At 36.8% G+C, this 25,778-nt stretch overlaps 1 protein-coding gene and 1 long non-coding RNA gene across 7 annotated transcripts; one reads left to right on the top strand and one right to left on the bottom strand.

Annotated features, from left to right (window-relative positions):
• Positions 1 to 2,902: 2,902 nt before the first annotated feature.
• On the bottom strand, positions 2,903 to 15,828 carry LOC103709317. 6 transcript variants are annotated; one of them, XR_003386130.2, is made up of 8 exons: positions 15,323 to 15,828; positions 15,026 to 15,237; positions 9,204 to 9,492; positions 9,034 to 9,119; positions 8,864 to 8,955; positions 3,360 to 3,971; positions 3,213 to 3,282; positions 2,903 to 3,135 (listed from the first exon to the last, which is right to left on the bottom strand). XR_003386130.2 is itself a non-coding variant. In XM_008794611.4 (6 exons), the coding sequence occupies exons 1-6, from the start codon at positions 15,608 to 15,610 to the stop codon at positions 3,727 to 3,729; spliced, it is 1,212 nt and encodes a 403-aa protein (XP_008792833.1). In that variant the 5' UTR covers positions 15,611 to 15,828; the 3' UTR covers positions 3,023 to 3,726. The 6 variants fall into 6 exon arrangements, 1 of the variants encoding a protein (XP_008792833.1); XR_003386131.2 differs by having other exon boundaries at positions 2,903 to 3,129; XR_003386127.2 differs by having other exon boundaries at positions 3,213 to 3,971.
• A 5,228-nt stretch (positions 15,829 to 21,056) lies between these two features.
• On the top strand, positions 21,057 to 25,461 carry LOC120112408. The gene is made up of 3 exons (XR_005514015.1): positions 21,057 to 21,765; positions 22,293 to 22,399; positions 25,300 to 25,461. It is a non-coding gene; the product is annotated as an uncharacterized LOC120112408 (long non-coding RNA).
• Positions 25,462 to 25,778: the final 317 nt, after the last annotated feature.

Raw genomic sequence — 25,778 nt, 5'->3', positions numbered from 1 at the left:
GGGCCCGGTGGGCCTGGGCCGGGCCGGCCCGGCACGACCCGTTGCCCAACACTAGGTGGAATAACGAGGATGACAATGGTGGTACAATAGTGACAGCAACGACAAGGATGGCAGCGATGGTGACAACAATAATAATGGCAGTGGTGGTGGCAAAGGCAATGACGACAGTGGTAGTGAAGGAGTGCTAGCAGTGGTTGTAAAAAACATGCTTTTTTTTGAAAATATTGAAAGCAAATATTTCTTACTTCCTTTTTTTATCCCATTTTGTATGATTTTATTTTTAAATTAGAAAATAAAAAATAAAAGCAATGCCAAATAAGTTCTAAATTGAATTTACAGTTCATACTCTGAAAAAGAACCTCTATATTAGAGTAAAGTTCGAGATCCCAAAAAAATGATGAAAGGTAATATCTAATAGATCACTTTAAACATTTTGAGGCTCTTGCATTAGTTGAAACTTTTAGGTGTTGAGTTGCCTAATTTTATCATATAAAAGAATTTGCAGTTATTCCTTACATTGTTGATGATCGTCACCAATGCTAGAAAGATTGGTCTTCCATTGTTTTGTAGATTTGATCACCAAGGAGAAACCTTCTTGAAATTCAACATTTAGCAAGTATAGGTATATTTTAAATTTAAATTCAAGTGAAAATATTAAACCAGATCTATGCATGGTTCATTATTCTTTTCTTCCAGATTACCAAGTGGAACAGATAAGAGAGAGAACACCCATTCTTCCTTGATGTCCAAGATCCTCCAAAATAAGTGCGAAATTGAGGGAAAAATTAATGCATATTTAATATCTAAAACAAATAAGTAAAGTTCTTATTATTAAAAAAAAGAGAGACAACGAGTTTTAGAACTCCAGCCTTCCACATACTCTATCTCAATTTTAAAAACCTGTATGTCCTCCAACTTGATAATTGGTCCTGCGAACCTTATTTGCCCTCGACTTTAGAGGTGTCAATTGATCCATAACTCAACTCGCCAAGGGAGACAAACTTGGCTGCACAAGATTTGTGTTATAAATGAGTCTGGGGTCGTGGCTGCAACAAGCAAAATATTGTGTAGGACATGGAGGTCTCCTACAGAGATTTAGTTCTCAACGAGGTGCCAGAGCAAACCAATTCTGAAGACATGCTTGATGTTGATGAATTTTTATAGTTTTGCCTTGGTATTTGACAAAGGTGGGAGAGCTTGTTTATTTTGAAGCTACTAAGGAAGAGTCAAAATATATTGCATGTCATACAATCTTGATAGAGCAAGAAACATGGGAATAAATTTCCATGATTAGAGGGAGCCGATAATGTGGAAGTGCAAAAAGCTATAAAGCATAGGCGAGTGAGCCACGTGGGTATAGGTGTGCTAGAGGTGCACACGTGTGAGGGAAGATGCACAAATATCGGAGGAAGCAAGTGCTAAAACATCTACTAAGGTATAACCTTGTGCCAATGCATGATTGCAAACATGTGTGTAAATAGTCATACAGGTTCAAGCACCGCGTCAAGTGATAATTCTAAAATATGACTCATGGATATCAATTAGTCCTTGTTAGATGTCCGATGAGATCTCTAACAACCCAAGACCTCATTCAAAATGGCTAGCCGACAGGTATTATTTGGGTTTCTTGATCTTGTATAAGTATCCAACATCTATCCAACGAATAACCGATGTGGGACTAAATATACGCTCGCATGGATAACCGATGGGACTAAATACATGCTCACATGGGTTGTCACATACTTTTCCGGCATTCTTATCAGGTTAAGGATTCAAATTCATTTAAATTTAATCATAAGCACTACGATAAGCCCGTAGTCAGCCTCCATGAATTCGTGCTGCAATGTCCCCTAGTCTACATAGGCTATGGGCCGAGTTCGCTTTGATACCATTTGTAACAATCCAAGACCTCATCCAAAACAGCTAGCTGAAAGGTATTATTTGAATTTCTTGATCTTATATAAGTACTCAAGATCTACCCAGCATATAATCGATGTGGGACAAAGCATACGCCCGTATGGGTCCTAATATACTCCCTCCATTCAAGCCCTGACGTTCTCGTCAGGCTAAGGGTTCAAATCCATTCGAATCTAATTATAAGCACCATGATCGGCCGAAAGCTATTATTTGGATTCTTTGATTTTGTATAAGTATCCTTGATCTATCCAGCGAGAAACCGATGTGGGACTAAACACATGCCTGCATGAATCCTCACATGATCAACTTAATAATGATGGAATAGGGGGAGTTCTAAAGTAAACCTTGGCTTTGGCACACATTAAAGGGGTTGGACTAGTGATGAGCTGCTGAAGTAGAAGTTGCCTGTATTGAGTGGTAACGGGTACGCATGAATGAGGGGAGTATAGGTGGTGCATTGAGAGTATTAATTTAGCCAGGATTACATTCCTAGTTGTTGCTTATTACATTATTATCTTAGCCATCTAGGCTATGATGGGCACTTCGACTTTCAGTGGGATAGCTGAAGCAAAACTCGGCTTCTGAATCTTGATAGGCTTAGAAAAGTTTTGTTTAAAATAAGGAAACAAAGTATCCACATTTCAATTTGAAGATTTCTTATGGAAGATTCCTATGATCTGTTAGAGGTAGAGTGCTCCGATTCTTGGCGTATGCACCGTTGGAGAGATCTTGTTAAGCATTCTTGAAGTAGAAGCCAAAAACTTTAATTTTACAATTTTTTTATTAATAAAATTTATTTATTTTCTCTCTCCAAATTTATTCTTCTTAATTTTATTCTCCAAGCAATCATTTTCTACATGATGATTGATGTTTGTTCATAATGATCCTGAACTAGATGATCATTCTCCACAAATGATCGTACCATTCCACATACTATCAAATAGTCTATTACTCTATTTATTTTCTGCACTACTCGTCGAAAGCATGGTGCATGAAATATTGATGTCAAAAAAACAAAAAATTAAAGCAGCATGCAAGGTGTCTTCAGCATGCTAGAGGGTGCTTCATGAGCAAGCTTGAATAACAGCCAAGAAACACAACAAAGTACCATTAGAACTTCCACCCAGTATTTGGTATTTAGAACTAGCAGTAACTTCCACTTTGGCAAGAGGCAACACAAAAGAGAACATCTCAACTGGCTCCTTCCAGTATCTGTATCTAGAAATAAAAGTATACAACATTCTGTGAGCCAACAACAGGATTAATCAGTCTTAAGGATTTTGGAGGGAGATTACCTGAATTGTACCCCAATGCATCATCAAATATACAGAGAAAAACCCCAAGAAAATTAAAAGATGTGCTAACCTGTCAGGACATGAAAATCTCACAATCATTGAGGTACATGCAAAAGAGAAGGGCAAAGAAATTAAAAGATACTCCACCATCCTCCAGATGCTCTTTTATGGCGCAATCCAGCATCTGAATCCTTTTTTCCCTTGTTCTTTCCACCTTTGTCCACTTTCTATTCCTTTAAGAAGTGGTTATTTCCTTTTTCATCTTTCCATCACATCGAACCGGGACGTTTTTTGCTCTTTTCCATTGTATTTTAGCTATATTTATTGTCTCATTATTTTTCCTCCTTTTTTAAAATTATTCCCAGGAGATAACAAACTGATAGTAAGAACCACTTGCATGCAGTGATCCTGCCATCAGAACTTCCCGGCGTGTGTAACTGTAACTAAACAACAATAACTGGGACTCCTACAGTAGTGAAATAAAAAAAGCTCGAAGTGATTCAGTATCCAAGTTCTATCTGCGGAATGCACCATGCGAAGCAAAGAACAGGTAATCTGGATGATTGACATCAAGGAGTCGGAGCCAGCTGTCAGCAGCTTGCAATAGGGAGCTAGCAAGTTGGCTCTCACATCCTCCACTAGAAGTCCACGTTGAGGGTTTAAACTTATAGGAGGACAGACCAAAAGCAGTAAGACAGATCTTTGGAACACCATCAACCCCATGTGAATAGGTAATGACAGGAAGAGCAGTATCAGCACCTGAAAGGTAGTCAGAAGGTGTAAGGCTGAATATAAAGAGGTTAAGTATCACAGAACAGTGGACAGAATTAAGCAAATTTACAAAAAGCATAATGTCAACCAAGCATTGTTTCCTGAGTAAAAAATCACTCATAAGGGTCATCATCAAAAGACTAAACCATTCTTCTTCAGTAAATGACCCACTAAGATTCAAGCTCAACTGCATTATAAAAGATATAAAATGTTAGGTGAGCCGATGAGGCTGTATTCCTGAAGAGATGCATAATGCAGGGAGATTTCCTATGGAAAAAGTTCTCCATAGAGCAAAGACCTATTTTTTCCAGTAAAATGTTTTTTATATATCAACAAGCAGCGTTTATATTGATGTAATGGATCAAGGGTTGGCGATCTGCTTACTCCCACTATTCTATGGTGGAAAAAAAAAATCACCTTTGTGGAGATTCTCAATACCATATTATGAGACCATAACCAAAAATGGTGATGAAGATGGAGCAAAAATGGCCTTATTTTTGAGTTAAAAGTAAAGAATACAGGATTTGATTCCAGGTTTGGTCCCTTCTATGAAAATCATCTATCAAATTACTGCTAACTCTCAAATTGTGCAAAAATATTGCTCTTAAATAGACAAGGCTTCTAAACTCTGGTCAATGTGATTGTCATAGGGGGTGGATTTTGGTGGAACTTAGGCAGTATTCAGAGCCTACAGTCTACAAACTAGCCCGGCATGATTATCTTAAAGACACAAGTGGATCATTATAATGTTTCTACTTTTCAGGTTCAATACTTGAGCAATTTCAGTATCTCATTTTCAATGCTTGATCTATCTATATGAGAATTTGTTAGAGGAATGCACTTGGGTCATGACATCTAAGAATTCAGGATTTTCAAGTTCTTGAAGAGAACAAGTTGTCAAAATCCAGTGATAAGCTATGTTACAGCATTGAAAAGAAGCAACAAAGAATTTTTGTAAGTAATATAAACCCATTAATAGTCAAAATATAAATGAGTAAATTATTAAAAAAAATCTTGAGGTTTACGTTTATTACACTTATACTCAATAGTTTGTAAAATCTATACTTACACTCAGTTAAATTAACGATGTTAGTGAATCTGTTTACCTCATGTAAAAAGTCAAAATTGCCCCCGAGTGATAAATAAATTACAAGAAATCCTCTTAAGATTAGGGAATAAAATATACTTACATCCAATAGTTTGAAAACCTACGCTTATCCTCCTGAGGTTTATTTTTATCCAACACTTTAACCCATAACTTAATATAATGTTAGCAAAATTGTTAACTTAGATGGAATTTAGATACCACATCAAAAAAAATTTAGAAAATGACCAAACTAGCCTTAAGTGATATAACATCTACCCAAAGAGGAGAATAGCCGTGAGGTGCCATAGGTTTGGAGTTTGACCTTGATGAATCATCAAAAAAGAGCTATGTGCCAAGAAAAAGCAATCTAAATTTCTCAAACAAGTGGATGCCTCTAAAATTTTATGCTGCATGGACTAGTATCAAGAATTTTGTCGCTTGAGCTAGCTTGTTCATGGTCCAAGCCAGGCCATAGAACCGCAACTTATGCACTCTAGAGTTCTCACACACGTATTGACTTGGATCCTTTTGATGATAGGCTGCCAGAGATATCATAATTCTATATGTAGATATAGAAATTTTCATCCATAGCGACAATGTTAAAGAATCATGTCTACGATATTGGATAAGTAGAACTCAGAATCAACAAATGATACACAGGCATCCCTGATCTCGGTGACAGTGGACGAGGAAGCGAGAACAAAACCTAATCAGAAAGGACGTCCGTTGCCGAATGCTGGTCGAAAATTAAGGATGCTCGTCGCCGGATGCTGGTTGGGAAGAAAGCTTGTCGTCGGTTGCTTGTTGGAAAGGGACGCTCATGGTGGGGTGGTAAAGTGAGAAAGAAACCCTAGTCACTCAATTTCAAAAAGAAGAAGACTCTTAAAGACGGAAAACTTCAAAGAGATCGAGGGTCGGAAAGGTAAAAGAGGAGCTTTATTTTCTTATAGAGGTAATTTTGACTTTTTATAATAGATAAATGGTTTCACTAACGCTGTCAATTTAACTAGGTGTAACTGTAGGTTTTACAAAATATTGGGTGTAAGTATAATAAACGTAGACCTTAGGAGAGTTTTTGTAAGGTTATTTTGATCATTTTAAAAAAAATTCTAATGTGGCATTTGGGTCCCATTAAAAGTTAACGGTTTGACTAACGTTCTATTAAGTTATGGGTTAAAGTATTGGATAAAAATAAACCTCAGGGGGGTAAGTATAGATTTTTCATACGATTAGGTATAAAAGTAATTTACCGTTAATCTCAGGAAGGTTTTCGTAATTTACTCAATATAAATTAAGCTTCTAGAGCAACAATGCATGTAGGCATATAAATTAAGTTTCTAGAATTTTTTAAGTGAAAGGAGTATACCAAATACCAATGCTTTCATTATTATATTAAGTAGTTAGATTTAACTAATTATAAGCACAACTAAAACTACTATAAGATATCAATGGGTCAAATGGTTGTATGAAGAAGAAATATTTGTCATAGATAATGCTGGTTACAAAGGGAGATGCAGATCTCTTGTTTTTGACAGTTTATTTGTTATATACCACTTTATATTTTGTAAGATAAGATCAAGTGGGTTGGTATCATAGTCCAGACAAACTAAAAAGTAAAAAGCTATACTAATGGCTTCACTGTAAAAATTATAAAATGCATAGAAATATTATATAATATTCTTTTTAAAGAAAGTTTCATATTATATTATTCTTGCAGTTAATTCATCAAAATTTGTTAACAATTCCTCCAGCCTTTTCTCTTCTCAAAATAAGTGTCTGATGATCCACAAGGTAGAAGAAATAAGGTTTGCTGAACTGTATGAACCGTCCAGTTTGGGGTGCGCCGAACTAGTAGATTTGGAGCATACTAAACTGGACTAGTCGGTTATTGTCATGGTTTATTCCATTGGTTCGAAACACAAGTCCTACCACGGTGCTCGAGATCCTAAGGAGAGGACAAGATAGAGAGAGAGGGACAAAGAGAGGGAGAGAAAGGAAGAGGGAGGGTTGAGTGAAGTCGGTGAACTATTTGCCGATTTTAGTTCAAAATATGCCAAAAAAAAGGGTGAAATTGGTATCCCCTGTTTCATTCTCGATGGGGGCTTTTGAGCCCTCTCTCCCTCCCGCTCTCCCTCTCCCTTCCTCCCTCCCTCCCTCCCTCTCATTTCCTCTCTCTCCTTCTCCCTCTCCAGCTCTCCCAATGTCGATACGCCTTAGAATGGCATGATGCGGATCTGTAGCCGAACTAGTCGTCGGCTGGTACCCCTCCAGTACCAGTTCGGCTTCATACTCATTACTCTTCTTACTTTAACTAAATTTGTGCACATATGGTACAAAGCAAACTAACTAATAAGATATTACTGTCAATCTACATATATGATTTTCTTAAAAAGAGAAGTCATTGATCTCAATTTTTTCTACTCTAAATTCTTGGGTAAAATTTAGCAATTGCTCTAAAAATTAAAAAAAGTAAGGGGATGGATAAGCAAGTCCATTGTTAAATACAAAGATTTAAGATATAGCAATTCTTTCTTTTTACAAAAAGCAGAATAAGCCAGGATTTGGAAAAATAGAATTCAAGAGCCGCATCTGTTAAATTTCAGGATTTCCTAGTGTAATGCACCAATCTAGCAAACAGTTAAGGGCTTCATATGGAAAATTGCAAACATAAAGAAATTATGCTGTTTATCATTTACTAGTAAAAGTGCATGTGCATATGCATGTGAAGCTAATAGCCAATGAAAGGAAAGTTTAAGAATAATTAATTTCTTAAATTCATGGAAAAATTTGAAAATGTAGTGTATTAGTTTTGGGCTGCTTTGGGTCCATGTAGTTCTAAATCAGGATACATCAAAATCAATATCAATTCATATTCAAAAAACTATGCTCCAGATTGGACCAGACCATTTTTGGGCCAGTTCTGGACTAGAAGCAAGTCGATCCAATTTATTTGCAACCCTATTTAGTATTTATTTCATGGAGTGATTTCGAGTTTTGAACCAACAAAGGTTGGCTAAAGTAATGTCGCATCACATTTAGTTCACTCGATTCTGTATTTCTATTTGTTGTTGAGCAAAGTTGAAAGGATACAGGGGCTCTAATGAAAGAAGTATGCTAGTAAAGCCATATGATATGGGAGCACGGATGGATAAACATCATGGAAAGGACAATACACCCACAAAATTATATTCTAATCCTGATTGCCTTTGATAAAGTAGGCAATTTTGGGTTCTAGTCCTTGTCATTTTAGATAAAGATGGTTATTTTCAGAATAAAGAAGGAGCATTTACACAGGCCAATTTTTTACATGGATGAATTATTGGCATACTTAAGTTGTTATTAGGATAATTAAAGAGAATGCTTTTTAGGATAATTAAAAGGAAGCAAGTTATGCAAGTAGAATATGTTAACCATTCCATAAATTCAAATGCATAAGATAATTAATAGAAATAATTAAGAATCCTGACAAAACAGACTAAATTAAAACAGGACACTGGTCTATGCATAAATGTTCAGAATATATAATATCTCCTATCTAAAACTTTCCAGGGAACAATAAGATTTCAAACGATATCACTTGCAAGCGTAACATTGAGATTACCAAATCCTACATATATATCCAAAAACAGAAGTAAAAAGAAAAAAAGAATCCCTTCATCAATCCAAGCCTCAAAGTTTGCATCTGATGAGTCATTACTTAGGATACACAGCATAAGACCATGGAGCATACATAAGTGACCATTCTCTTTGATTGGCCTGGAGAAGAATGAAAGCGATGAGAAAATACCATTACCTCTAAATGATGTTGAAAGAGCATGGAAGGTTAGGAAGCAGGCATCCAAATCTTTTAGTGTTGGTCCGGTTGGTATACGGTATATAGGGTACCTGTAACATTTTCAAATTTTCATAAAGTTAACATTCCCTTGAAGAGGATTATGCCTTTAAACCCAGACTGAATCTTACCATGCAATAGAAATCCAACTTGCTGGCAACAAATCACAGCTTCTAAGGCTTCTCAATTCAGGAAAGCAACATGCTAGATTTGCAACCTGGAAAGAGCCAGATAATGTCAAAGAAACAAGGTGTGAGCAACATAAACTAAAGGTTTAGTTGATACCATTAATAGAACTTGCCTTGTCAGCTAAAGGTTCACGACTATGAGGAGGATCCTGTTCGAGATATTCAAACAGCAGGTAACCTTGAGAATTCCCAGCTTCACCATCATCACTTGAAAACCCTTCTTGCAGAGTTGCATGCTTCTCCCTCAAGGGCAGTCTATCCATCCTAAGCATGGAGGTGCCAGCCAGATGGTTCTGATTCCAATTCAAAGAATATTTAATGTCCTTTTCATTATCACAATCACTACTTCCATCACTACTAGAATCCTTGTAACAATCACAATCACTCTCCTCCCCAGGCCACCTGTGTTGAACAAAAAGTCCAGTAAAAAATGGCACATCAAATCTGTGGCAATATTGCACGAACATATGGTGGTTCACTGATTTAAGCCCAATGAAGGGAGATATATAAGCATCAAAACAGGAAATTTCCAAAATAAGATGTGAAGGTTCGGCACTAAGTGATACAGAATGTTATACTAATTTAGCTTGATGCAGAAATATATAATATATCAAAAAAATAGGTGACATTCACAATAATGACCATGTGACACAATTGTAGAATTGTTAATCTGATCTGAGTTGTTTCAGATCTGGAACCCTTTTTATTTAACATATAAAATATGGAAGCTGGTGGTGAATCTGATTTCTAAGCAGAAATCTCTAAATCCATGTTCACACTTTTAACGTAATATATAAAGGATGGGAGGTGGTAGCCAGTCTGATTTCTAAACAAAAAATCTTTAAATCTCACGTAAACGTTTTGTTTTTTGCCCTGCTTACGAAGATATATCTAATAATATGTCACTTTCTTCCAACTTGTTTGAATATTCGACAATATTCTTAACCTATTGTGCAATTCTTCTGAGTTACAATTTTGTCCCATGCCAATTAATTCCAAGTTGTGATTATGGGCTAGTCTAGCAAATCTGTGCATCAATATAGCTTCCTTATCTAATATCGATTATCATTAAATGTTCAGAGAACAAATATGGAAAAAGAAAGAAGGAGAACGGAAGTAACAAGAAAAGGTTTAGTGGAACAAAAAGAGAAGAAGGTAATGAGATTACTTCTGGAATTGATAATGCTGCTACTACAGCAGCAGGTTATAGTTGCGACATTACTTTAATCTTGATTGACTATGTAAAATCTGCTCATGATTCTTAGTCGGACGTTAGAACCCTTTTTGTTGAATTGTTAGGTCCCTTCATCTGGTCTTCTACATCATCATAACATCGCATTTTTCCTCCATACCTACTGAAAAATTAACATACATTTTTCCTCCTAGAAATAGGAAAATTTTTCTTTATACGAAGAAAAGCAACAGAGCAATTGATACAAGGAGAAAAAGAACTTAAGGTTTCTAAATATGTTCCAAGGTTCGCCATACTAGTGCGTACTGTATCGTACCAGTAACGAACTAAGACTCGATACAGGGAATGTACCGAAACTCGGTGCGCCAAACCAAACTACATACCAGGCGCACTGACATTGTACGAGCATAGTACTGGTATAGAGTCCACACCAAGACCGTGAACCCTGAGATTGTGCTCTTTTCTTTTCTCCAAACTAACTTTAAATGGCCGTTACACATTTTTCTAACATTGGCCTATCTTTTTATTGCATTTAATTGTTAGTTTTCAATACAATGGTTTAATTAGAAAAAAGAATGAATAGATGTAGAAATCCATCTCAGAACTATGACATTGTGAGCTGTCACAGTTGAAGTCTTAAGTCTGTAATTTTGCTCATATTAATTATATTTTCATGTCAAACAATTGAAATTCTGAAGTTAACTATAATTATTTTCTTATGCAATTTTAGTTTTCTAGATACACAGTATGAGCTCGTTTAGTATTAGCAAATAATCTTTTTCAGCCAATAACATAATTAGGGAAAAAAAGATGCAAGTAAATAGGTCAGTTGGAAAAATTCGTAACCTATCATGAATTGCAAGAGGCACATCAAATTGCTGTTCAGATAGGCAATAACCAAATAAGAAATCCATCATGCACCATAATATTAGCTATAATTGTTTTGTTCAACATAATATATTAGGACTGAAAACAGATCATCCTGATAGAAAAGAAAAATGATGTCCATAAGAAGAGAACAGCTATGATGAACTCAGTTTACCAACAAGGTGACATCTTCAGCCAATGGTGCAGAAGAGAAACTTTAGAATAAATATCAGCAGGAAGCAATTTATTCTTCAAATTTATGGTATCAAGAGATAATATAACATGGATTGATTGCAAGCGAGAAACTTCAAATGTTATCATTTAACTTATGTTCGTAGATAACCTGAAAATTGAAATTGAGATTTGCATTGGCTGCCCTAACAGGTCCATGCAGACAAGTTACTCAAATTAAAACAATGTCACAATCCACATAACTCTTAAGCTTTGATCCTTCTAAATAGTAATGGCTTGACAAGCCACCAAATATATTGACAAATTACAAAGCATATATAATAATTTTAGTATGCAGGGCATGAAAAATCACTTATAATGAACTCACTATGTTTAATAACAAATTAGAAGATGGGAAGTCGACTTCCTATGCAACTATACTGCTCTGGTTAAATTATTGAAGATATCAAAAAGAATAAAGCCCCGATCATTTAGAAAGAGGTTTGAGCCATAAAAATGCAGACCATAAGCATGGTATACTGACTGTTTAATAAGACTGAGATCTTCCACTGAATATTCAAAGTCAGAATTGAAACCAATATTCGGAGTCAATATAATATCGCAGCGGTGGCAACAATAATGATAATTTGATTCATAAAAGACATGCAGGTCAGTGCCCAGTACTGATTTCTTCCTAGACAAAGTTCACTTTCCACAGTTGCTCCCACCCATTGATACTTTGAGCAGTTAGAACAGTGAATGGCTAGAAATTGACAATAAATTGATACTGATCTAGTTATCTCGACAAGAATCATATAATTCACTGCAGATCCGCAATTATGACAAGCACTAGGCGGGTTTACCTCTTACCTGTTGACTATGACAGAAGGACCAACTAAGGTATGTACCTAAGTCTTTCAAAGGAATTGCCCAGGGGATATCCGGTCCATAAATGGACCTGTCACCTGGGAATTGGGCGTTACCCCCCTTCGGCCTGTGGCCTCGTCCCCCTCGGGGGGATTAGTTTGTTCCGAAGTTTCTCGAACGTTGTTTTCGAGGAGCTGGGCAGAAGGAAAAGAGGCTCCTAGCTAGAAGTATGTTCTAAGTCACCTAATTTTAGTTGATATTATGGATATCTACAGAGAGAGCAGCTTCTGATTTTGGAAATATGCACATCCAAGATGGGTCCACTTCAACTGACACAGAACATACGGTTAACAGTTAAATTGCATTATAACATAAAATCAGCTAAGAACATGTAGTTCAAGTAAATGACATACTTATTAGTTATTAGTGCCTACCCTGATCCGCCTATCAATTGTACACATGCATGCATGTGTGCAAGCAGGCATGCATGTGCATATGCATGGGTGTGAGTACATGCAGGCAGGCATGCGCGCATGAGCATATGCTTGGATGCACATGCACAGATGCATATATGACATCCAGCGTAGAGTTATAACATGCAGGGTGAAAGAAAGGAATAAAGCACCCTAACAAATTTAAAGATGAGAGTTTTCAAAATAAAAATTTAGAACACTGTAATGATTTTAATTGTCTAAAATGCCTGTACACAATTTCATGTTCTAGAGATTCCTTATTCATGTATGGAGTTGTCCTAAATAATAGTTTTAATAGCGTGTTATATTGTTTTGGTTTTGAGAGTGACGTAGCAAATGGCATTATATGCATTTCAGACCTTGTAGATTATATCCAACTGTTTATATTTCCATTTTGCAATCACCACTAAATTTGGCAGCGTGTATAAACTCTTTTTTTCCACCTAACTCCTTTTCAACCTGAAAATATATTGAAGACCATGTTTTTAGATAACACAGAAACTAGGCATCTGAAACAGGGTAAACAAGGCATCAACTTTGCACATTTGGTTCAGTTGGCCAAAAAGTCAAATTATGTTGAGCAAGGCATTCGTCTCCCCAAAAAAAAATACATGCATGGAGAAATTGAAGCATACTAAAGCCTATAGATGAATAAAACAATATAAATCAAAGTATAGTTGCAATACTTGTACCTTTACAGAAATGGCCATACTGAAAACTGGTATGCTCCTGATATGCCAAATTCAATGAAGGATGCATTTAAAAATTCATTTTAAGAGCCAAAGAGCCATTTCAAACCTAAAGAAAGCAGTTTCAATAGTTTTTGACTAATTAGTCCGATGACAATGACTTGCACAAAACAACTTCAAGATAGGAGGAAACAGACAACTCTAGAAGACAAGAAGAATTCAAAGCATCTTTATCGGTATTAGCATGATCAGTTCTTAAATAGCAAAGTTTAAATGAATAGGATTCCCATAATTGAGGCTGCCATTACTAACTGTTAGAAGAGAAAGAGTCCAGCCAGAGCAGGAACACATACACCCCAGGTGTGAGAGGGTGTCATAGGCAGGTCACCATTATTAAAACATATATAAAATTGTCATTAACTCGGGAAGTATTGAAATTAAACATGAGGTCCCAAGAAAGTACAAATCCAAATATATATACTAACTTAGAAAACATCAGCAGATGCTCCAAAACATTCATTATGATAATTGCCACTCCTAATGATAATAATATATTTCATTAGGATATATTCACATATATTCAGCAAGCCCCTCACAGATCTCTGCTACAGAGCAATCCTTACAACCTTTTTAGATGCAACAAAACATTTATTATCTTGCATCTATCTGCGCAGATTTATTGCATCTTGATACTCATCACTTATTGCATCTTGCTTAGTACCCAAACTAAATACTCAGAACCACGACTCACCATCAATCTCATATAATCTCACTCCATGTGCAGATATATCTGTTAGAATGAACCTTTAGACCTCCTAATCATCTCTGATCATGTAATGCATCCAAATCTTCATTAAGGCCCCTCCATTGGATAACATCTGTAGCAAAATAGTCTCCATGATACAGTAACATCAAATATAAAATTATTTTTAGAAATATGTTGTACTGTAAATTGTATGCATTTTCCGTTAAACATGTTTCCATTAAAGAGAATGTACTTTTCATGTCAGCTAATTGCATTTTTGGTGATGCTTCCACACAACCTCCTCATTTTATGAGGAACTATGTTAGTCAATGTCCGGATGAATTTCCAAAGAAAGTTATGAAAGCATGCACATATATGTAACTAATACAGACTAAGAATTGAGCTTTAACTAACTTTAGATGTGGCCTTAAATCAGAATTCTTAGTGAATGATCATCAATAAAGCTGACCCCAGAAAGTTGGAATAAGGCTTCGTGGTTATGGTTTAATGCAGACTGAGAATGAGAGCATCAAATCTCATAACTGAAATAAATCCCAATTTTTTTCCTTAAAAAAAGGCAAAACAGAAATAGATTACCATCTTCCAGTTAGGTGTCAGCATCACAACGCAAACAATAAAAATGATCCAATGAAAAACTGGCAATTCCCGTGTATATGTCAACCCTCTAGTGAGCGTTTTTTTTTTCTATAGGTATGATAAACGAAGTCGTGCTTCTTTCCATGCTACTTTTTTTTCTATATATCTCCAGTAAATGATTTGAAGAATCAACATTATACTGCAAATAAACAATAATACCACTTTAATAAAATGACTTACAGCAAGAGCGAACATTAAAAGCACAACTTTTCGAAAAAAATTCACAGATTCACATTAAATATAGAAACAGGAGAACTAGCACAGTAGGGAATACCAAGAACTGAGTGCCTGACTGGTTACTTCACCATATAACTGGATGCCGGACAAATAGGGAACATAATACTGGACAACACAGTCGCTGTCATTCAGAACGAGAGGAACACCAGCACCGTAGGCACTCCACTCCTTGAAGGAGTCCCATAGGTCCCCCAGCGTGAAGTATGGCCGGTACTCCACATCACACGTCCTCCACCCCCTCAACCTCGTCTACCAATTTTACAAACCAAATCAATCAAACTCGAAACAAAACCCAAAGAAAACTAGATTTTTTTTCAAAGAAGAAATCAAGAACCTTTGGGAGATACTGAGCGGGAACTGATGGAGTAGTGGACTTCAAGAAACGATCCAGATTACAAGAAGGAGCTGCCGTAGAGGCCGAAGAAGACGAGGAGTTCGCTGACGACTTGGAAGACTCCTCCGACCGCCCAGCTCGCTCCTCCGGCTCGCGGCTGTCCAATGACGCGAACTTGTCCCTGGACCCCGGCGGCGGGGCGAGGGACGCGGCGGCGCTGCCACCGGCGGTTCGGCGCCTGATAGTGTTCTGGTGGAGCTGGTGATGGCTCCGGCGCGACCTCAGCATCTCCGAAAACCCTAATCGATCGAAGAGCAAAAAGGGAAAACCCCAGGACTTCGATCGGAATCGAAGAATTCGAGGAAGAGATGGAAAGAGAGAGAGATACGAGAACGGCGAGAGCAGGGAGGAAGAATTCAAGAGCGATAAAGCATCCAATAGAGGATAGAGATGGATTTAGTTAATTTGACAGGGATAGAGGGAAGAAGAAATTTCAGCTCCGCCGCCGTGGACTGGGACTGAGCCATAATTTTTATAGTCGGAAAAAATCGAACGCCGCGCCACGTGGAGAAAAGTTTGCGGATCGGCACGTGCGTGGCGGGGATCTGCCTCGACAAACGGGGAGCGGCGCCCAACCGCTGTCCGTGAGTGAAAGGAAGGCGATCGACACTTTGCTTTCTCAACCTCACGCTTGTGTTGGGAGCTATTAATAGTAAAACTTTTAGAAGTAGGGCTATTGAAAATAAAATTATTTGAAGTAGAGTGTTTATAAAAAAATATTTGCTGTTTGGTAACTACATTTTTAAAGTGCTGTGGCACTTTAACATGTATTTGGTAAAGAAGCTGAGAAAGTACTTTTATGTGACAAAATGACCATAAAGAACATTACCAGTATTATACAACAGAGTATAATAAAATATAATACGTATTAATATATAAATATATAATATAATATAATATTAATGTAATGTAAGATAATATTATTATAATATAGTACTATAACATTATGTATTATAGAATAATAATTTAATACAGTATTAAATTATTTAACATAACATATCAATGTATTATGGTATAATGTAATATAATATTATATTTATAGTATAATACAATAATAAATATATAAAATATTATAATTATTAGTGTAAATTAATTTTTCATCCTTCTAATGACCATTTATCTCTCTAACAAATTTTCTAGCTACGTGATAAAATTGGTTAAATAATTACTAATATTTTTATTTATTTATTTATTTATTTATTTAGATCAGATTATTTGCCACTCACTTATTATTTTTCTTTTTATTTATTTTACTTAGTTATTTATTTATTTATTTATTATTTTATTTCATTGAAATATAGAAGGATCGTCGGCCATGGGTGGTGGCCGGCATGGTGGCTACCACCGTGGGCAGCCACGAGCTCCCAAAACAAAAAAAAAAGAAAAAAAAAGAAGAGGAAGAAGGAAAAGAGGCGGCGGCGTTGAGAGAAAGAAGAAGATAGAGAGGGAGAGGGAGAGGATGGGTGAGAGAGGAAGAGGTGGGATGAGGGTTTTGGAGAAAAAAGTGAGATTTAATGGGGGTATTTTGGTCCAAAAAATAGCTTCTCGACAAAGCTGAAAATAGTATTTTCGGAAAGCTCCAAATTTGAGCTTCTCCCCAAAAGCTGTTTTCAGCTTCTCGCAAAAGCTGAAACAGCTTTTCGAAAATTTTACCAAACACTATTTTTTATCTAAAAGTACTTTTGGAGGGCCAGAAAATGCTTTTTGGCCCTCCAAAAGCTCCCCCAAACAGGGCCTTAACCGCTCATAGCCAGCTCATTTGCGTTTTATTTTTTAACTAACATTACAGTATATAATATACTTGAAATAAGATATGCTCATTTAAAACATGTTAGAAAATAAATTTACTTTAAATACACATTACATATTTCTAATGAAAAAAAGAAATCTGATTAGCTTCTCAAAAGAACAATGGAAAAATTCATGTGTGAATAAGGGATACAATAATGCTTCCAGAATATTTTTTTTTAGAATTTTTATCTCAAGTATTTTCTTGGTATTTTTTTAGAGAGAGAAGGGTGAATGACTTTTATATTAACTAAGTCCAAATTTTTGGCTATGCACCCCATTCATTCTAACGCATTGGACTTTGGTGTTGAAATTGGTATCCTTATGGTCTCGGTGCATTCACCAAGAAGAATTCTCAAAAATATATTGGTCATCGACACATAAATAGACATATTACTCTTTAAAATATATTACTCTTGGCACATAAATATATTTGATTGTTTGCGAAGTAATAAATACTTTTTATTCACAAATATTTGATTTTCATGTATTGAGATAAAAAGATTAACATTTTTTTATTTATATTTTGAACAAATTACACTTTGTTGTTGTTTTTTTTGGTAATCTTCCTTTCTTATTATTCGATTCACACATTTTTAGGGTTAAAAGCTCATATACTAATGCTATGATAATTCCTCTCAAAAAAAAAAGAACAAGAAAAAGAAAAAGAAAACAAACATCCCTTTGTATAATTCTTTTTTTAAAGAATAGTTGAACTCTTTTCTTTTTTTTTTGAAAAAAAAAGTCAAACTCAATTTTGTTGGGCCTCTTATTAAGTTAGGGTTGTGTCTCCTATGCTGATTGAAATCGAGCGTGCTTGCTTTCTCAATAATTTTTCTGCTAGTCACCAACAAATTTCACCAGATATTTCTTTCTTTCTTCTTCTCCTCTTTTTTTTATTTTTTTAAAACCATGTCTTCCTTTTTTTTAAAAAAATTACTATAAATTGGAGTATCCATCACTCGTCTGGGTTGGGTGGTGTCTTGTTTCATGTTATGTTAGTCTATTTAATACAATGAGGTTTAACTTAGACCGTTGAGCCAATTTTTACCAGTGGATCAATTCACCAGCACGAATCAAGTCCAATCATTTGAAATCCTCCATATATGATCCAATCAAAGTGTGGGTCCTAACTTCATACTCATGCGGGACCTAGAGGTCAGGTCTAAGGTCGCTTGGGTTCTATTCCAATCTGGATTGACTCAATCCCATTATACACAATCTCTAAAAATTGGATTGAGCTTCCAAGAAAATGATCAAGATTCAGGACTGAGAGTTGTCATCTCTCAAGAATTCAGCCTTATGTAATTTATTCTAAGATTTTTCCCGGTGCAAATCCTCTAGATTCATGTCTCTGATCTTTCAAATCTAGGAAAAGGAGATAGGGGTTGCAAAGGTGAAGAGAGGCTGGTTAAACTCACCAACGAATGTGAGCCGACAAAGTCCAAGCATGGATCATGTCCAAAGAATTCTGTCGGTCAAACTGGGTCAACGCCGCATTAAAATTTTTTGGATGGTAGGCAGTGACCTCACATTAATCTTTGAAGCTAGATTATCTACATCTCAGAAAGAGGAAAGCTGGTCTTCTTTCCTATTTCGCCTGTTTCCCCTCCTCTTTTCCTTGCATTTATTTAGTCTCTGTCCATTTTTTTTATTTGGATTGTGAGTCCATCTTCTCATGGCTTCTCTATACTGGATCTCAGAAAGTGTGCCTTAGATGGAGAGGAGAGAGAGAGATAGAGATAGAGTTCATGGTCCTTTGAGCTTAGAACATCTCCATTCAGAGTTCATCAACAAGGTAGAAACGGAACCTGGTACGAACAATCACCTCCCTTGATCCATATGGACTTTTTTAACAAGTTTTGATTTTTGTCCAATCTGATGATTGTTCTTCTCCTTTTAATTCGCCTTATTTAATTTATTTTTTATTTTTCTTCCCATGTTTTCTTGGGCCTTATTCCAGACATGCTATATATTATTCATTTAAAACTAAACATGCTACATATTATTCATGTAAATCTAAACAGTATTTTTATGCAGTTAAACTATTTCTAGCCATAACAGGTTATGATAGGTCTTATCCTTTACATTGCATGTGTTAGTGGAAATGCCGAGCCTTTGGCTACTTCCAAAGTGCGCATATACCGTGCTAGTGCCACATCGCTCCACTATCCTTACCACTCGACAAAAAAAAAAAAAAGAAAAAAAAAAGAAGAAAAAGATCGCTAAAAAAACCAAAAAAAATTGAGCTATTCTCGTGCATTCATGTCACCAAATTTACCAACATGCAAATCACCAGACCACCGTATAATATTTAGGTTGTTCTTTTCAGGTCAGCGAAAGGCAACGACCCACAGGTTTCGAATCATGATGAAGAAACCCCATCACCCTCCCTCGAGTGACATGCACCGTTCGATCCAAATGCCCTTCCTTCTCCCAAACTACAAAACTACCGTCCACCCAAGAAGTGTTTCCAAGAGTAGATTAGATAATATCCATTTAGATCCATTTTTGTATCCTAATCTATACAGATATAGATAAAAATTTGAGCATCCGACTAATATCTGTATCCGCATCCATGTCGATAAAAAATAAAAACGAATATAAGTATGACTAGACATTCAATCAGTATCTGAATATCCGATTCTATTTATAATTTATTTAATTTTATATTAGCACTTATGAACTTTTAAGAAAAATAAATTATGATATTTATTTGATTTACCTTTTATTTAGTAATATCTTTGATTTTGTAGTCATAAAATTTAATTATCCAACTTATATCCATTCTTTGACTATTCAATTTGTATCCATATCTGTTTAAAATAATATGGATACAAATTTATATCCGTATTAATACAACTAACATTTATATCCGTATTTATATTTATCGAACAAAACAAATATAGATATACCAGTATGAGAGTATCCAATCTGATTTTTATTTTAGTGGCGGATGACCATTTATACACATAGCGAATAGAAAATTGTCAAGGTAGAGTCCCCATTTTAGTACATATAATAGCGTATAACTCGCGTGATGCATGAGGTGTAATTCTTTCTCCTTTTTTTCTAACTGTTCTTATAATGCAATATAAAATAAATATAACAAAATAGATAACTGTAATAGAATAGAGTATAATAGGCATAAAAATATAATTATTTTCTAAAATGATATTTTGATATTAATATTATGATATACTATTAATATATAAAATTTCAATAGTATATGTATAATTATCGATATAGTGAGCTATTATATTATTATAAAACAATAAGATCACGATCCAACTTATATATAAATAAAAAATAGGAAAATATTGCATATAGAGGATATTTAAATACAATATAGCGAGATTATTAGTGGTTGCACTTTTATTTTTTAAATAAGAATATGACCATAAACATGTAATAAAAATTAATAAAATATTAGTGTAATATAATGAATTGTGCAGGCTATGTGTAATAGTCTCTGATGCACCTAATGCTCTTCTAGAAACTAGCTGATATGAACGGAGAATCGATCATCAGCACTTGGTTCGAAACCTACTTTATTTTTTCTAAACAACTAGGTTCCCATCATGTAGTCTGGCCTCTTAACCAGAAATACCTTAAGATTTCACTTTTCATTTCAATGTAGTCCGAGTCTTACAAGAGTTTAAGGTCTCTTGCGGCCTTAAAGAATACTGCCACTTGTGACCAATTTTCTTATAGAAATTTTAAGAAAGAAAACTTTCTTTTGGTTCTATATTTTTTCGACGTATTTAGTTCTATATTACCTATGTATTGGATAGATCTTAGATATTTATACAAGACCAAAAAATACAAATAATATATTCTAATTAATCATTTTAGGTGTGATTCTAAGTTATTACAAATGATATCAAAGCGAACCCAGTTCTTAAGGGATATCGCAGCATGTGGACTGAGGATTATAAAGAAAAATTTCAAAATGTTGCTAGAGAATATACTAAATATAACGAGTTATCTAGAATTTAGTTACTTAGCAATCCAAGGTATCTTCTCATTAAATAATATTTTATCAACCGCCGAAAAATATTCAAGCTATCAATACTACATCCATCCTGAGCCATTAACTTTAATATAAAATGACTATGATTTGGTTTCAGATATCCTCTGACCAATTGATGTGAAATGAAACGGATATCCTACTTCCATCTCGGAATCAACAATTTGGCTTGGATCAGATTTTTGCCTCAACGGTTACCAAGTTCTTAAGGTTTTAAAATAGTCCGAAATATTTGTGTAAAGGCCCACATTTTACTGGGCTTGGCATACAATCCGACCCATGAGAAGGGGGAGGGAGACTCCCGACCGGGTCTTCTCCCTCCCCTGTTTCAAACCCATCTTCCTCCTCCCGAATCCACCAGAAAAAAAAAAAAAAACAGAGGAAAAAGGGGGATTAAATCTTACCTAAATTGAACCAAACTCCATCTATAAAAGATCCCTTTCTCCTCGTCCTAGGGCATCAACCGAGTGCCGTTCAAAAGAAAAAGGAAAGAAAAAAAAGGGGATCCGTGAGATTGGGTTGTTTGCCGCCGATCTTACTGGAGGAACTCGTCGCCGGAGGTAAGGTGAGCACCTTCTCCTCCTTCTCCTTTGTCTTTGGGCCACTGTCGCCTTGGAATCCGGCTGGCAAGCCGCCGGACTAATGGGAAAAGCCGAGTCTCTGTTCCGCCTTTTCCTCTTCCGTTCCGGCCGGCCGTCGCTGGGCGTGGCACCACCGGCACCACCATGGGCCGACGACCATAGGGCGTCGCCGGCCATGGGCCGCCTGCTGCCGAGCACTCTCGACGGGAAGGAGGAAGGAAGAGAGGGAGAGAGAGAGAGAGCCAACTCTCTCTCTTCTTGGCTATTTTATTGACGGGAAGGAGGAAGGAAGAGAGGGAGAGAGGGAGAGAGAGAGAGTTGGTTATTTTATCTTCTCTCTCTAGTTGTTGTCTCTTATTAGTCTATTTTCTCTCTAGTTTAATTTAGGGAGATCATGGATTGTTGGTTAGTCTTGGGGTACTAGATACTTGTAGACCCTTGAGAGGATCCATAGAGAGTTTTGGGTTGTCAGATATCTTGGGTAATTTTTAATATCGTCTTGGTTCTGTAGGAGAATAATCCATTGGACGAAAGGATGTTGAGCGGAGTTCTGCGCATCCCAGTTTCTAAATCGCCGTGAGGGCGGGTGATTAGTCTATCTGAGTTTTTCAACAAAGGGTAAGAATCCTTGTACGCCAATCCTACATGATATAAATATTTTTGCACTATATATGTTTGATATGCTATGATCCAGACAAAGCAAAATAGTTTTATATTAAATTATATTTTAATCGTGTTGGCTTGTGATTGGTATTGTGATGGATGTATGTATGTGTATAACCTATACCTGCATAATTGGATTTATGGATGTGGTGGTATGGACTAACCATGTTATATAGATTGCCCTGTCACGGGCTGTGTCACGCCCCCGCCTGCGCGGAGCACGTGAGGCACCCAATGCCCACGTGGGGGCCACATGAGGGGGGAACACGGGGCTCCCCTGCCAGATATTGTCTGGTTCCAGAGCTTTACGCAAGCGTCCTTCACCCCTCCCCGATTTTGTTTTCCACCCAAAACGCGTCTGCAGGATTAGGAAACACCCGCCTCATATGCCCAGGCTCTAGAACGAGTCTTTCCGATGTGGGACTATTGGGCCTCACACCCTTCCCACCATCGGACAAGAGCCATCCTCGGCTCTGATACCAAATGTCACGCCTCCGCCTGCGCGGAGCACGTGAGGCACCCAGTGCCCACGTGGGGGCCACATAAGGGAAGAACACGGGACTCCCCTGCCAGATATTGTCCGGTTCCGGGGCTTCACGCAAGCGTCCTTCATCCCTCCCCGGTTTTGTTTTCCACCCAAAATGTGTCTGCAGGATTAGGAGACACCCGCCTCATATGCCCAGGTTCTAGAACGAGTCTTTCTGATGTGGGACTATTGAGCCTCACACCACAAAAAATAAATTCTGAAGAAGGGCTTTACCTGCCTTGAAGGGGATCGTTCGTCTCTTACTCCGGTGATGCAGCCCTCTGCTCCGGCGACGTAGGACTAACACCGGGTCCTACCAATCGGAGAGGATTGTAGAGAGGGAGACAAACAGTGGAGGAGGAGGAGAAGAAAAAGAAAGAAGAAAGAATGGAGAAGAAGGTTCGGGAAGGAAGAAGAAAGAAAAGAAAAAGAAGAAAAGAAGAAAAAGAAAAGAAAAAGAAAAGAAAAGGAAAGGAAAAAAAAAGAGAGAGACCCTTAACGGGTTCGACCTAACGGGCCTGATCCGAGTACGGGTCCGAACCTGTTAGGCCCAAATAAAAGAAAAGAAAAATAGGTTTAGCCAAATTTGACTAAAACCGAGCCCAGTCAGATTGGGCTAAGTCCGGACGAACCCAAACTATAAATTGGGATAAATCCGAACCAAATTAAGTCCAATTGAGTTGGGTCTGAACCTAATTAAGCTGAGTTAGTCTCAGCAGACCCAAATTAAATATGAATCAAGCCCAATTCAAAACCAGTTTAACTAAATTGAGACCGAATTGACTTTGGGCTGATCCTGACTCAAGCCTAGATGAGCCACATTGACCCTAGACGAAAGTTAAACCTAATTGGACTTGAAATTGAGCCCAATAACATAATCAGAAGACCAAATTGACCCGATAGGGCTAGACCCAATCAGGAACCGAGCCCAATTCTTTAATTAAAGACCCAATTGACCTACATGAACCCAATTTGATTCTAAATGGAGGCCAAGGGCTCTAAATTAAGTAAATTGGACTTGAGATTCAAGCAAGTAAATTCATATTATGATAAATTAGAAAATTATGAAATAAATAGAGAATAATGTGATCCCTATGTGATTTATTTAGGTGATCAAGGATTTGTCACCCGGACGTAAGAAATTGGAAAGCATATTGCAGTAAGTAACCTTGGCACTGATCTTAAAGTTTTTAAATTACTGTTTATTTACAATTATGAAAATGTATTGGTTATGATATATTTTTCTCAAAATTAGGATCAAGTATATGATTGCATGTGATTCATGAATTTGATTAAAGAGCATTCTTCATGAATATTTGATGGTGTATGAGTTATGAAATTATGATTATGCTAGACTGCATGAAAAATGATATTTGAGACATGTTTATGCATTTATTATATGATGTCATTTATCATTTTCCAACCTATTTATGATGATTATGATTTATAAAAGAAAAAGAATATGATTTATGAATTCTCAGATAGCTATGACCACCTCTAGAAATAGAGGCCAGTCGACACCCTGGAGCTAGCATCCAAAAAATAACAGGCCCTCTGCCAACGGGTTAAAGTTGGTAACGAATAACAGAATTAGTCGACTAAGATTAACAGGCTCTGTCACGGGATTATAGTGACCATAGCAGCACATCCGTCTGAGAGTATGTTTTATAAAGTATGGATAAATGGCAATATTTCTATATAACTTGCATTATCATGGTTATGAACTTTCATGGATGCCACCAAGGTGGTAGCCTAGTGGTACTGGGCAGCAATTCTAACCACAAGGTCCCAAGTTCGAATCGTTGCGGCGACGATTAAATTGTGGACCGGAGCTCACTACTTTGGCCACTGCTTGGACTTGTGGTGTAGGACCGCTCTTGAACCGCTAGTAGCCGGGGTGGTGCCGGGTGTGACGTACTCACACGTGGGACTCGAGCCAGAGCTCAGAGGAGTAGCTGAGCCGGGCTCACGGATGGGGAGGGTATGAGTAAAACCGGTCGGGGTGCCCAACACACGGCCATTTCTGCCCGCATCGAACATTCTCCTGGCGGGGCGGGGGCCCAGTGGGGGCTGCTACGCGGGGGTGGGCTTGTCCCTTCCTCCCCCCTACCCCTTTTTTTCATCAAAAAAAAAAATGAACTTTCATGGATGGATCATACATTGCTTTATGACCTGATTTGTGTGTATCATCTATAAAATATTTTATTTTACTACAATTGTTGGCTTTTTAATCACTGCATTGGCATAATTGTACTTGATCCAATAAGATAGTACCTGGTTACTTACTGAGTTGTGTAGCTCATACCTTTTTATCTACTTTTTTCTACAGATGAATAAGACCACTAGGAGCAGGGAGCTTGATGTTATTCAGGGTTGGGATAATTGAAAATGTTATGTAATAATCAGATTTTAGAATCTCTGTACTATTCCAACTTCTTCAATAATGTTATGACATTAGTAAATGAAACTATTTATTTTTATTATAAAATTTTATGTGGCTTCGTGTTATTGTGTGCATAAGATAGCAATAGCACGGCCGTGTCATGATCCGGATTTGGGGCGTGACAGGCTGGAAACGTGACCATGGTCAGTCTAGGTCAGAAATAAAGTGGAAAGGGGAATGGATGTGTGTTTGTGAATTGATTAAATGAACATGGACTTTGGGCTTATCTCGTTATTATTGATTGTCCCATCACAGGCTGGAAATGTGATATTATGGATTGCCCCGTCTCCAGCCTCTTTCCTCGACCTCTTGACCAGGCTGGAAATGTGATACTATCGATTGCCCCATCACAGGCTGGAAATGTG

This window comes from Phoenix dactylifera, chromosome 11 (genome assembly GCF_009389715.1).
Source record: "Phoenix dactylifera cultivar Barhee BC4 chromosome 11, palm_55x_up_171113_PBpolish2nd_filt_p, whole genome shotgun sequence".
NCBI lineage: Eukaryota > Viridiplantae > Streptophyta > Magnoliopsida > Arecales > Arecaceae > Phoenix > Phoenix dactylifera.
The sequence above is the reverse complement of the archived record's forward strand: the minus strand, read 5'-3'. Positions and strand labels throughout refer to the sequence as shown.